General features: G+C 36.5%; 1 protein-coding gene across 1 annotated transcript in view; it reads right to left on the reverse strand.

The window, feature by feature from the left end:
* Window positions 1–14,330, reverse strand: part of LOC23687578 — a 30,644-nt gene that overhangs the window by 12,889 nt on the left and 3,425 nt on the right. Inside the window, exon 2 of the mRNA XM_021842176.1 lies at window positions 3,413–4,311. Coding sequence (XP_021697868.1) covers window positions 3,413–4,311 — 899 coding nt within the window. The remainder of the gene's footprint in view (window positions 1–3,412; window positions 4,312–14,330) is intronic.

Here is a 14,330-nt window from a genome sequence, read left to right on the forward strand (position 1 = left end):
CATTTGAATACGATTTATTCGTGCTGTTCGGAATTTGAATCAAGGTGTTCGGAATATGAGACAGAATGAACACAGTGTTCGGCATTTGAGACAAAATGTTGTTCCATACTTTTATGTAAAAACAATACTAAACAAGCTAAAATTAATTATTTTATCGACACACACAACAGCTAACAGTAAGACTTTGTGAGTAAATTGAAATTTTCACAAATATTTGCTAATTTATGCCTATCAGATGCATTTGAAATCACTGTTGCCCTTAAGTGTTCGGAATATGAGTCAAAACGGTACTTGATTTTTATTTTTATTTTTTTTTCAATACCCGCCACTATCCCCCACACCAAAAAGCTCATATGGAGAGAGAGCTTTCTGGTAGTGGACGCAACTATCTCAGCTCTTTTGAAAATATGACGATTGGAAATCTGCTTAATTTCATCCGGTAGTTGATTGTACTTGGTTGGTCCGATGATTGATATTCTTTTTTGGCCAAATGTCGTGTTAGCTCGACTTTGAAGCAAATTATTCTGATTTCGAACCATCCAGCGTAGCATGTATCAGTCTAATTAGTTTCGCCGGAAAACCATGTTCAGACATTATCTGCCAAAAGCTCATTTTTTTTCACTGAGTCGTACGCCGCCTTGAAATCAATAAACAGATAGTGAGTCTGCAAGTTATACTCCCGGAATTCGCAAGCTAAACATCTGACCCGTTGTCGATCGGCCCTCACGAAAACCAGTTTGGTATTTCGCCGACAGTTCTTCAGCTCACTGATAGCATTTTAACCTCTACTATGGTCGGCGGGTCCACAGCTTGATCATCATCATCTATGTTCATCCTGTTCCTCGCTACATTTCCATTTTCACCGTTCAAGAATTGCTGAAAGTGCTCCTTCCACTTGGTAGCCACTGCCGTTTTATCGGTCATCAAATTCCCTTCTTTACCATTGCACATGGCGGGCACTGGTACGGTATTGTGCCGCGCACCATTGACCGTTGCATAGAATCTCCGCATATCATTCCGGTTCATGCTTTCTTGAGCTTCAGCTACCACACTTTCTTCGTGCTGCCTTTTCTTTCTGCGGTGGATTCGCTTTTCTTCGGCTCTCGCTGCCCTGTACCGTGAATTTAACTAGAAGAAATATATTGGACGTGTTGTTAAACTAAATACCATCTCAATAGCTAAACACCGTCCACCGAACTATGAAGGCAGCCAACAATACTGTTTCAAAATTACTGCATCAATTGATTTTATTCGCAGTATGGCAACATATGTTGAATATTAGACCACATTTCTATGATATTCAGCAATAAATACAGGAAAGTTCTATTTTTGCCCTCAGAAAATCAATTCTGTAAAGCATACAATTTGGGATATGATGTCGGCAAAGTTTTTCATCAAAAAAATTTCCTATTTTCAAAGGTGAAGAATTATTCTTGCGTGAAGTTTGATACCCACGAAGTTTAATGGTATTACGAAATTTTGCAGAACTAAAAATGCTTTTTTTATAAATTGATCATAAACGTCCGATATTTAAAAAAAAATCTCAATAGGGCAATGTCTAAACGTCTTTTTTTAGAGTTCCTGCAATGAAGCAAAACTGTTTAGAACGTCCTTATCTGTTATTTTGAGATTGAGACCCCAAATTTTCTGATAATGTGAAATTTTGGGATACCGTTATGCATGATACGACCGATATTAAAGTTCTCCCCATACAAAACTTTTGGCTTTGAAACGTCCCAGCGTGGCCTAGAGTTGGGCAAAATTAAAGAATGAAGTTTGCACATTACGTCGCGGATAGTTTTTCTAAACCATAATCAAATCTGTCTCAACCGATCTTTTTCAAAAGAATATACCTTAGTTCTTTGTTCTGAAGATGTTTCGAATCGGATTTGACATGTTTAGCGTTGTAAGTGTGTAACATACAGCTTCCTCAATAAATTGACAAAGATATATAGGAAACAAAAAGATCATTATCCTCTTAATGAATTGCAAATGTGCCATAATATTTGATGAACTATAGCTTCAATTGCGCTTTCTTGTGCCTAGATATGATTTTTTTTTTATTTAAATTATACTGCGAATCAGACCATTATAATCTCATACTTGTTATAAAGACTGTCTTTTCAAGCATCATCAGCTACCGAATACATTCAGAAACCACCAAAAGTTTGCCCACCATATTAAACTTCAAATTGATACAGAAATAATTACATTTCAATAAACTGTTATCTGGAGAAGATTTTACTGATTCAATTAAATTAAATATGCTTTTAAACCAATCCTTCCAAATGTACTGGGAAATATCCCTTTCGGGACGGACGATTTTTCACCTTTATGATCAATGGATTGTACTCTTCATGGGGCTATAATGTAACTCATTGACTATGGATTAATGAAGATGGAAAACAAAAAAATATCTGAAACAGGCCCTGAACAAGCCGTTTCAAAAAATTCTGTCAAGCACAATTGTGCTGCTTCGTCCCGAAAAGTCTATATCCCCTTTTTGTATCAGCGACCATTCCCATCAAATTATCTTTAAAAATTTTGGTTTGTTAAATAATTAGCATTTTTCGACGTTTGGAGTGAGAATAATTCAATAATTAAAACAATAATAATTCTATTGCAACAATTTCTGCGCAGTCAGAACGAAGCAAGTGTCAAAGGGCTATAAACTGATTGAATATTGCATTTTTTGGGTTGTTTTCAGAGTTCGATAGACATTTTTGGTAGATCGATAGTGTCTGTATGGAATGTCATAGAACCCGCTTATTGGACCAGTATATTTTGGCCGGTACTCAAGATTTTCACTCTGACTAAACGCATATTTGAATATTGCTGGTCATCAATGCCCTGACCCTGCAAAACTTTAATTTTCAAGCTATCGTAATGCCACAGATCTTGGGATTGAAGATATGGATTATTAAAAAATTTACGATACTGATGTCGAAAGATGTTGATAATCTGTTTATCGTAGTGATATACACCCGATTTGACCATGCAAGCATTGAATGCTTATTATTTTCGTAGAAATTGTTCAGTCATTGTGAACCAATTCACTGAATGGTGGTCATTAGTTCAGTCAGTGGATCAAGTGCAGATAGTCGATCAAAAAATCGTTCGATTAGAGGTTTGGATTATGTTTTTTCATGATTATCACTTCACATTATATTGTTTGATAGTAACACAAAGATGTGTAGAAATATTGAACCAATATTTAAATGAGTTAAAAAAATACAAAGAGACTTTAAGCCTATTATCCTCAGCATATTCAGAATGTCACTTGGTGCACTCTGACTTAACGCCGACCAATTGTACTTTTGGCCAGCATTCGTATGGAGTGCGGCCACTGTTTCTGAGCATTCTGACAAAGGGAAATTTTGAGATACCCTACAAAACATCTATCGAGACATACCTTGACTTCAATCAATCCACAACGATAGCCGAACAGGAAAAATATAACCATGTTTCCGAACAGATCTGCCAACACATCCAGCTTCTCCCAAAGCACTTGTAGCAGATTTTCTTTGATCTGCACGGTGATCAACACGTTGTAGCTCACTACGGAGCAAGTCATAAACATATTAGCACCGTTGATTAGTATCTGGAACCCGAAAATTGACGTCAACAGCGTTTTGAGTTCGTCGATTTCATCCAGGCACTGCACAAAGAATCCAAGATTCCGCAGCGTGACTACTCGTTGAAAATGTTGAAATCGTGACAGCAGTATTTCGCCGAACAGCTGCCCGAATATCAACCGCATAGCCATATTGAACTGCAACAGGATGCGGCCCGCTACCGTAAGAGCTGTTTTGCCCGGATACATATGACTAAGTAGGATACAATGACAAAGCAAGTACAGCGTAATAAGCGAAGCGATTACTAGTTGAAGCTTGATCCACCAGAAGCTGTTGGGAGGAATAGGCCGGAAGAAATGTTTCTGGAACTCTTCGTCCATCCGAATAATACGTTTGCAAAGCTCGTGCAGCTTGTTCCTCTTGGAGATTGCTACGGCCAGCGTTGGAAACTGAACAATCATAATCACGGTGTACATCAGCGTTATCGAAATGGATGACACATCCCCGAGATGGCTTCGGAACTGTATCGTCCCCATCTGCTGCCCGGTAATGAAAAGAGTTACTATTGCGACACCCGTCAGGATCACAGCATTTCTAACCATTCCCGAAGAAATCGCGTTTAAACGATGATGCTTCCTGACAATTAATACATTTGACACCAGCATACGGTTGAATGCGTTCACTAGAGATATCGCGTCCATGAGGTCGTCCGGTTGGTATGGTGTGCTACTGAAAACTAATGCAATCTTGTGATTACAACAGAATTGCAATGAGAAATAATAAAGCAATGGAAATTATGATTCATCGTTGGAATCTAGATGGTTTCAATTTAACAAACTAGCTCCACGCATGCCACCAGATCATTGTGTTAAACCACATGTAAAACAAAGTGACATACGGGGACAAATACTTAATAGGCCATTCTGGAATAGAATTGAAATTCCTTTGAATGATGTTAACGTTTCGCTGGCATTCTCTAGGAAACCTTTATAAAGGATCACTATGAGAGATGAGATTACGAACCATGTATTGTGGCGTGAAATTCAGAGCGTCAATGATTAACGGGTCGCAATGATTGATTAAGTGATTAATGATCAGTGCGCATCGTACCTTCGTGCTGTGCGTACACGAATTCTCTCTGCTCTTGGAAGTTTTCTTAAAAACTACCTAAAGCAATAAAACAGTACTTTTCAGTGCTACAAAAACTATTGATCCCTTTACGATCCTTTTTGGACCCGTGCCTTCGATTTTTCGTTGGACCCGTTGGCGAAAGCTAGCGGTGGTAATCCTTCTTGGACACCCTCTTGGGAAAAAACCTCTCGGAGGTCACGTCTTCTTCCGTTTATTAACTTAACATGGTATCAACAACAAACAAAAGGAAGGGTGAATCTCTGAATTCCTTCCAAAAAAGTGGGATTTAAAACTGTCACTAAACGTGGCAAGAATGGAAGAAAGGACGTTTCTCCGGAATGCGAACTTTCTTCCAAGGGTGAAATGAATAATTGTATCGAAATGAGCAATCAGTTTGATGCTCTAGACAAATTTTCCGAACACCAAATCGAAGCAGCCTCTAGCCCAGGCTCTTTGATCCAAGTGAGGAAGCAAAGAGTGCCGCCTATCGTGGTCAGTTGTTCCGAATTTGGGGGATTTAGGCAGGAGATCTTGAACTCCATTAGGGGAATCATTGGCGTAGCTAGGATTTTTTTCTGGAGGGGGCCTAGGGGGGGCCTAGCTTATACTTGTTTACAGACGTTATGTCGGTCGCAATAATCACGATTTTAACTAATTTCGTAGTTCTAGCAGATTCGTATTGATTTGAATTGTTTGTAATTTTGTATCATTTCGCGGCACATCAGTAATATTTGTATATTTAAATTTACATTTATAGAATTTACAGAAATTTACAAATTCTTCCATTTTGTAATTCAGTCAAGAATTCTAGCATAAACATCACAAGGGATGTCTTTTATTCTTCCACGATTTTTTCAGGTATTGAAGAGATTTCTCTTAGAATTCTTACGGGAATTTATTTATGAACTATTTTCGTACTTTTCAGTGCTTTCTTCAAGAACCAGTTTGTCTTGGGATTTCAACAGAAAATCATTCCCAGACTTTCTGATCTTACATCAGAAAATTTCTCGAAGAATCTCTTTTATTTTTTTTTTATCATTATTAACGAGATTTTTAGCCCTGGGCTAGTTCATCTCGGGACCAACGGCTTTACTTCCCTTCCGAAGGAAGTTATCACTGAAATTTTTAGTGACTATCTCGGGGATGGGATTCGATCCCAGGTCCTCGGCGTGAGAGGCGTGTGTTCTAACCCCTACACCAGGTCCGTCCCCTAGAATCTCTATCGAGTTGCTTTAAAAATCCCTTTAATAATTCCGCCATGGAATGCATTAGGAATTCTTTTAATCATTTTCGCTGGAAGGTCCTCTACGTACTAATTACATTCCAATTGTTAGTTTAAAGCACCGTTTCCCAAACTTTTTTGACTTTCGCCCCTTTGAGGCCAACAAATTTTTGAAATCGCCCCCCTGATGTGGTTTTGAATTTTTTAATTTGGTGCCAACCGTGGTTTTCTGTTGAATTACAGTCAACTCTCCATATCTCGATATAAAAGGGACCATCGAGTTAGGGAAACTTGCATGACATAAATCAGATTATATGCAAACCAAGAGACCATCGAGTAAGCAATGAGAACCAACTTTTACTATCGATATCGAGTAATTATTTTTTTACGACTTCAAAATGTCCAAACCTTTGAAAAAACATTGGAAAATCCTGAAAATTGTTTGTACCTTTCTCACTCCAACGTAATTTGAAGTTTTTTTTTTGTTGAAAAAATCTAGATTGCTTTCTGCAGCTTTCGAGGTTTCAATCCGATATTTTTAAAAATCTTTTTTTAGTTACATGATTTACGTCTTTGGTAATTGATAGCTTTAATGTTGGCACTTAATTTTCGCTGGTCAAATTTTCTGAAATTAGTTCATAAAAAAGTGTGTAATGATTAAAATGATCGTAACAAAATATCAAAACAAATTGTATTGAAAACTTTGCCTTAGTGGAAACGTATATCAAATATCTTGAAATAAGCTGTCCAAATCTAAAGTTCTTTCATAAATAGAACATCAAAAGTAATCAAAATGAGCATGAAAAGAAGTACAAACAAATATGTATAGGGAAAAACTTAAATGGATTATCAACTAATCTTTACATCATTAGAGTATAATCCTCTATTAACTTGGGTGTCTTCTACTCTGTTAAGTATCGTTACTCTCAGTCTCTCACACTTTCACCCCCTTTCTAGTTTTTTGCCCCCCAAATTCCATTTTACAAATTTTCGACCCCTTGGACTTGAAAATCACCCCCAGGGGGGCGAATTCGCCCACATTGAGAATCACTGGTTTAAAGTATCCTCCAGTTGTACATTAAAAATGTATTCAGGTTTTTCAGGAATTAATGAGGATTTCTTCAAAAAATAGTTCAAAAAAATCTAGGAGTCTCACCAAAAAAGTCTTCAAGATCACCAAGCAAGGATTCTTCCACCAATTCTTCAGAACAGTTTGCTTTTGAAGTTATTGTTAAAGTTCATCCACAGGATTGTTTGAAAAAAAATCATAGCAAAAATTATCCAGACTTCCCGCAAAAAAATAAATTATTCTTCTAGGTGTTCTTCATGATATTCCATGCAAAAAAATCATGAGCTGTTAACAAGAATTCAATTGGGAAAATTTTATTCATTATTTCTCAAAAAAGTTCTCCGCAGATCTATCCGCATTTTTTTACAGATAATTATTTTTTACATTTCTCTAAAATCATCCCCCATCCCATAGAAACTCTCACGAGATTTTTTTTATTTTTTTTTTATCTTAGAAATGTTTGAAAAATTCTAACCTTCTTCTAAAATTCCTAGCGAATACGTTCAACTGTTTTTAAAGAACTCTTCCACGAAAGCACTCAAAGATCTCCCGAGTAAGTTGTTCAGGGATTTCTTAGGGAATTATATATAAGATTCTAAAAAAAAAAAACACCAGTGATTCATCTAAGTATTTTACAGACTTTTTTTTCTTTAAACCGCACCGACGAAATTTTCAAAAGAAAATTCACCAAAAATACACATAACATTTTTTTTTTTGAAGAAATTTTTTATCAGATTTACTAAGATTTTGCAATTCATTCTTGAACTCCTTAAAAACAATTGTTTTCGATTGATAATCTTAGGATTCTTTCATAAATAAAATTTGAAAATTTATCCAGTTTCCATTTTTTGGTTCAAAAACTACTCCATGAATATCTCAATATTTTTAAGGATTGATTTATTAATTCCTCTATGAATCTTTCCATATCATATTTCTAGAGAAACACATACAATAGTATTGTATTTTTGAAATAATTGCAGCTTAAATATAATTCGGAAAAAATTACTATTGTAACAAAAAATAATCGGTATTAAAACGGATGGAAGTTCTATTGAATGTAGTTGTAACTAAAATCTCAGATAATATTCTGTATGAACTTCGAAGTTTCGTGCTACTACATGTTTAGCATGTGTTGTAGAAAGAACCATTTTTTTCCTATCTTTAGAAATCTCAATCAATATTTCGAAGGTTTTATTATCGATTGTTTTGTAGTACAGTAGAAGTATAACGCGGAAATATTGCCGGTTTTTTTTTTAAAGAAGATGACCGAAGATGTATTGTGCATTACGTTGAAAATTAAATTACAAATTTCCTCTGACGACTCGATGGCTAGAGATATTCCAAAAACAAATGTCTTTCCAATTCATGAATTAACCGTCAATTTGTGATGTATTTTGGAAAAATTTCTTAAGGACTTTTGTTGAACTTTACGGAAGAATTTGTCATAAAATGTTTAGGAAAAATATTTAAATATATTCACACAGCAAAAATTTGTGAATGTTAAGCAGCACGCAATTTGGACATCGACGGAAAATTGTGGCAGGCATTTGAAAATTACAAGCGTTAGCCAACAGCTGCACGCAAAAAATTCTTGCATGATTGACATAACTTTTCCGATAGTTGCTTTAACATGCCAAGATACAATTGTTACAAGCATATTTTCGGTGCTTCTAAACTGACAGTATGGTTTGTCCAATCGCTTTTGCGTTTGTTTCTGTCTTCCATCACATGATTATTTCAATTATATTATTGTTGAATTAGCTTTCCGCACATTTTTACCTTGTCACGTTATGAGCTGTACCGCAAAAAACCGCTGTTTACCAACAAGCGATGTTGGAGTAGATGTAAGTTAATGTGCTCTCACTCTCAAGATAGTGGTTTGAATTCCTGCTCCCATTTTTATTTACATTTTGTCGCATTTTTGCAATGTCGATAAAGAAGATTCGTGCTGGTTTTGACAACACAACATCAACAATAATACCATTGTCATGATTGTATATTAATATTGAGTCAATCATATCTATGGTTGATTCAATTATGTTGTGTAGTTGAACCAATCATACCAAATAGTTAAACCAAGCACAGATATTGTTGAATCAATTTTAATGTATGGTTGACTGAAATCCAATGTCAAATATGATTGATCTACCAGCAAATATGATTGACTGGACAATTCTTTTTTCTCCGTGTGAAGCAAATAAAACCATCTGTTACCCAATCAGGGCCCTTCCAACTATATTTCAGTTAAATCCGCTAGAAATTTACATGAATCTGCCACAAAACAAACCTAGCCACGGTCAACAATCACGCGACCGAGAGAACGCTCCGCATTGTTGACTGCTATTTCAATCACTTCTCGATGAAACCGCCAACCGTCGAAGCGATTCTGTGATACACACATTTTACGCAGAACGTGTTCAACTTTCGTCAGCCTCATGCTAAGGTGGTTAGACAGCTGAGAGAGCTCAGGTGTGTAGTTGTCGCTCCAGGGGTCGCGAGTTTAATTCCCGTTTAGAACTTTTTTTATGTTCATCTAGTTTGGTAGCTAATTATAGCTCATTTTCAAACCAGCATCAATGTAATTTTAAGATGGCACATAAATTTCTATCCTATATGATGGAGTCCTTTTGTTACATTCGACTCGCTATAATTTTACGGGTTTCGTTCGTACTGCAGATGCTTTCCAGCAAGATTACCGCACATGTGACCAAGGTTATCACAAATCTCAAAACTACTGAAATGTTTTTGATTCTCGATAAATCTTGTTCGAAATCCAGCTTAAATAAAAAATAAAGCGGCGAAACTGTGACAATCGAAAGGAGTATTGTGTTACGAATCACTCCCGAAGCTTTCACCCTACCACGGTAGGAGTCGAATCGTACGCTACAAATCAACAAATTGTTGAAATGATTGAGAAATGACATGTCTGCCATCTTTGACAGTGAACATCGGACTACACGGTTCTGTCTGGAACGGAGGTTAATCGATTTGATGACCATTCGTTTTTGAGTGTCATCAGTCGCATCAATCATGGACAATTAGACTAACCATCGCTGGCCTAGAAACAAGATACCCCCTTCCCCCCGAGGTTTTTTTTTAATGTAGTACCTACACACTTCCAAAAAATCAAATCATAAGACGTAATATGGGGCCTTCCTTAGCCGAGTGGTTAGAGTTCGCGGCTACAAAGCAAAGCCTAGTGAAGGTGTCTGGGTTCGATTCCCGATCGGTCCAGGATCTTTTCGTGATAGAAATTTCCTTGACTTCCCTGGGCATAGAGTATGATCGTACCTGCCACACGATATACGAATGCAAAAATGGCAACTTTGGCAAAAAAAAGCTCTCTGTTAATAACTGTGGAAATGCTCATAAGAACACTAAGCTGAGAAGCAGGCTCTGTCATAGTGAGGACGTTAATGCCAAGAAGAAGAAAATGGGGTGCGAGTATCGTCCAAGTTTCATGCCCATATAGGACTATAGTCTTAATCCCCCACACCAAAAAGCTCATATGGAGAGAGAGCTTCCTGGTAGTGGACGCAACTATCTCAGCTCTTTTGAAAATATAACGATTGGAAATCTGCTTAATTTCATCCGGTAGTTGATTGTACTTGGTTGGTCCGATGATTGATATTCTTTTTTGACCAAATGTCGTGTTAGCTCGACTTTGAAGCAAATTATTCTGATTTCGAACCATCCAGCGTAGCATGTATCAGCCTAATTAGTTTCGCCGGAAAACCATGTTCAGACATTATTTGCCAAAAGCACTTTTTTTTCACTGAGTCGTACGCCGCCTTGAAATCAATAAACAGATAGTGAGTCTGCAAGTTATACTCCCGGAATTCGCAAGCTAAACATCTGGTCCGTTGTCGATCGGCCCTCACGAAAACCAGTTTGGTATTTCGCCGACAGTTCTTCAGCTCACTGATAGCATTTTAACCTCTACTATGGTCGGCGGGTACACAGCTTGATCATCATCATCTATGTTCATCCTGTTCCTCGCTACATTTCCATTTTCACCGTTCAAGAATTGCTGAAAATGCTCCTTCCACCTGGTAGCCACTGCCGTTTTATCGGTCATCAAATTCCCTTCTTTACCATTGCACATGGCGGGCACTGGTACGGTATTGTGCCGCGCACCATTGACCGTTGCATAGAATCTCCGCATATCATTCCGGTTCATGCTTTCTTGAGCTTCAGCTCCCACACTTTCTTCGTGCTGCCTTTTTTTTCTGCGGTGGATTCGCTTTTCTTCGGCTCTCGCTGCCCTGTACCGTGAATTTAACTAGAAGGAATATATTGGACGTGTTGTTAAACTAAATACCTTCTAAATAGCTAAACACCGTCCACCGAACTATGAAGGCAGCCAACAATACTGTTTCAAAATTACTGCATCAATTGATTTTATTCGCAGTATGGCAACATATGTTGAATATTAGACCACATTTCTATGATATTCAGCAATAAATGCAGGAAAGTTCTATTTTTGCCCTCAGAAAATCAATTCTGTAACGCATACAATTTGGGATATGATGTCGGCAAAGTTTTTCATCAAAAAAATTTCCTATTTTCAAAGGTGAAGAATTATTCTTGCGTGAAGTTTGATACCCACGAAGTTTAATGGTATCACGAAATTTTGCAGAACTAAAAATGCTTTTTTTTTATAAATTGATCATAAATGTCCGATATTTAAAAAAAAATCTCAATAGGGCAATGTCTAAACGTCTTTTTTTAGAGTTCCTGCAATGAAGCAAAACTGTTTAGAACGTCTTTATCTGTTATTTTGAGATTGAGACCCTAAATTTTCTGATAATGTGAAATTTTGGGATACCGTAATGCATGATACGACCGATATTAAAGTTCTCCCCATACAAAACTTTTGGCTTTGAAACGTCCCAGCGTGGCCTAGAGTTGGGCAAAATTAAAGAATGAAGTTTGCACATTACGTCGCGGATAGTTTTTCTAAACCATAATCAAATCTGTCTCAACCGATCTTTTTCAAAAGAATATACCTTAGTTCTTTGTTCTGAAGATGTTTCGAATCGGATTTGACATGTTTAGCGTTTAAGAATATCAACAAGTGTGTAACATACAGCTTCCTCAATAAATTGACAAAGATATATAGGAAACAAAAAGATCATTATCCTCTTAATGAATTGCAAATGTACCATAGTATTCGATGAACTATAGCTTCAATTGCGCTTTCTTGTGCCTAGATATGATTTTTTTTTATTTATATTATACTGCGAATCAGACCATTATAATCTAATACTTGTTATAAAGACTGTCTTTTCAAGCATCATCAGCTACCGAATACATTCAGAAACCACCAAAAGTTTGCCCACCATATTCAACTTCAAATTGATACAGAAATAATTACATTTCAATAAACTGTTATCTGGAGAAGATTTTACTGATTCAATTAAATTAAATATGCTTTTAAACCAATCCTGCCAAATGTACTGGGAAATATCTCTTTCGGGACGGACGATTTTTCACCTTTATGATCAATGGATTGTACTCTTCATGGGGCTGTAATGTAACTCATTGACTATGGATTAATGAAGATGGAAAAAAAAATATCTGAAACAGGCTCTGAACAAGCTGCTTCAAAAAATTCTGTCCAGCACAATTGTGCTGCTTCGTCCCGAAAAGTCTATATCCCCATTTTGTATCAGCGACCATTCCCATCAAATTATCTTTAAAAATTTTGGTTTGTTAAATAATTAGCATTTTTCGACGTTTGGAGTGAGAATAATTCAATAATTAAAACAATAATAATTCTATTGCAACAATTTCTGCGCAGTCAGAACGAAGCAAGTGTCAAAAGGCTATAAACTGATTGAATATTGCATTTTTTGAGTTGTTTTCAGAGTTCGATAGACATTTTTGGTAGATCGATAGTGTCTGTATGGAATGTCATAGAACCCGCTTATTGGACCAGTATATTTTGGCCGGTACTCAAGATTTTCACTCTGACTGAACGCATATTTGAATATTGCTGGTCATCAATGCCCTGACCCTGCAAAACTTTGATTTTCAAGCTATCGTAATGCCACAGATTTTGGGATTGAAGATATGGATTATTAAAAAATTTACGATACTGATGTCGAAGGATGTTGATATATCGTAGTGATATTCACCCGATTTGACCATGCAAGCATTGAATAGTTGTTATTTTCGTAGAAATTGTTCAGTCAGTGTGAAAATGAGTTAAAAAAAATTTAAAGAGTTAGACTTTAAGCTTATTATCCTCAGCATATTCAGAATGTCACTTGGTGCACTCTGACTTAACGCCGACCAATTGTACTTTTGGCCAGCATTCGTATGGAGTGCGGTCACTGTTTCTGAGCATTCTGACAAAGGGAAATTTTGAGATACCCTACAAAACATCTATCGAGACATACCTTGACTTCAATCAATCCACAACGATAGCCGAACAGGAAAAATATAACCATGTTTCCGAACAGATCTGCCAACACATCCAGCTTCTCCCAACACGGTGCCCCGATAGACCGTTATTATACAAAAAAATTATCCATCAAATCTGAGCACAGGGCTCGATTTCTGAGGTCATTCTGCACCTCTGGGCCAATTTTTAAAAAAATCCCTAGGAGGAATCTCGAGAAATCTTGATTTGAAGTTTTTGACTTAAAAATTCAATATAATCCTTAAAAAAATTTTGAATTAGCACTGAAAAAACCTACAAAAACGCTCAAAAAGTTGGCCAAACTGTTCTCAACTAGCATATAACTGTTACCATTGTTATAATTAGAAATATTTAAAACTGACTTAACATACCAGAGTGGCTTAAGTATGTTTTTACATGGCTTAATCCAGTTAGCTTAGTTCAATAGAATGAAATCTAAGCAATAAATTCTTATATACAATTGATATTACGTTCGATAAACGTGAAACATTCAATGCTGAATTTACAGCTTGTTTACAGCTTTTTTTTCGACTTTCACACTAAGTGACCAGCCCACCAAAGTCTGCCGTATTTATTTTGCTTAAAAAAAATTGTTTCTACTATTTACTACTTACTACTCTTGATGTTTACGTCTAGTTTTCCGCCGAGTTCTGCCCTCACCATTCTGTGTAAAAATATCCTTTTCAATACTCCAGCAACAACAGGATTATAACTACACGGGAAACATGATTGTCATATGTCACAAGTGTTCGAAAATTAACAAAGTCTTTAACAACTTCAAACAAATCCTCAATGAGTATTTAATACTTTAGATCAGCATCACCAGGATGGCTCATAAAAAATGCGAAAATTGTTCGAACGTGAATCTAGCATCCACAAGCATTATTTTCATTGTTTTTGCTAGTG

This window comes from Aedes aegypti, chromosome 2, assembly GCF_002204515.2.
Source record: "Aedes aegypti strain LVP_AGWG chromosome 2, AaegL5.0 Primary Assembly, whole genome shotgun sequence".
NCBI classification, from domain to species: Eukaryota; Metazoa; Arthropoda; class Insecta; order Diptera; family Culicidae; genus Aedes; species Aedes aegypti.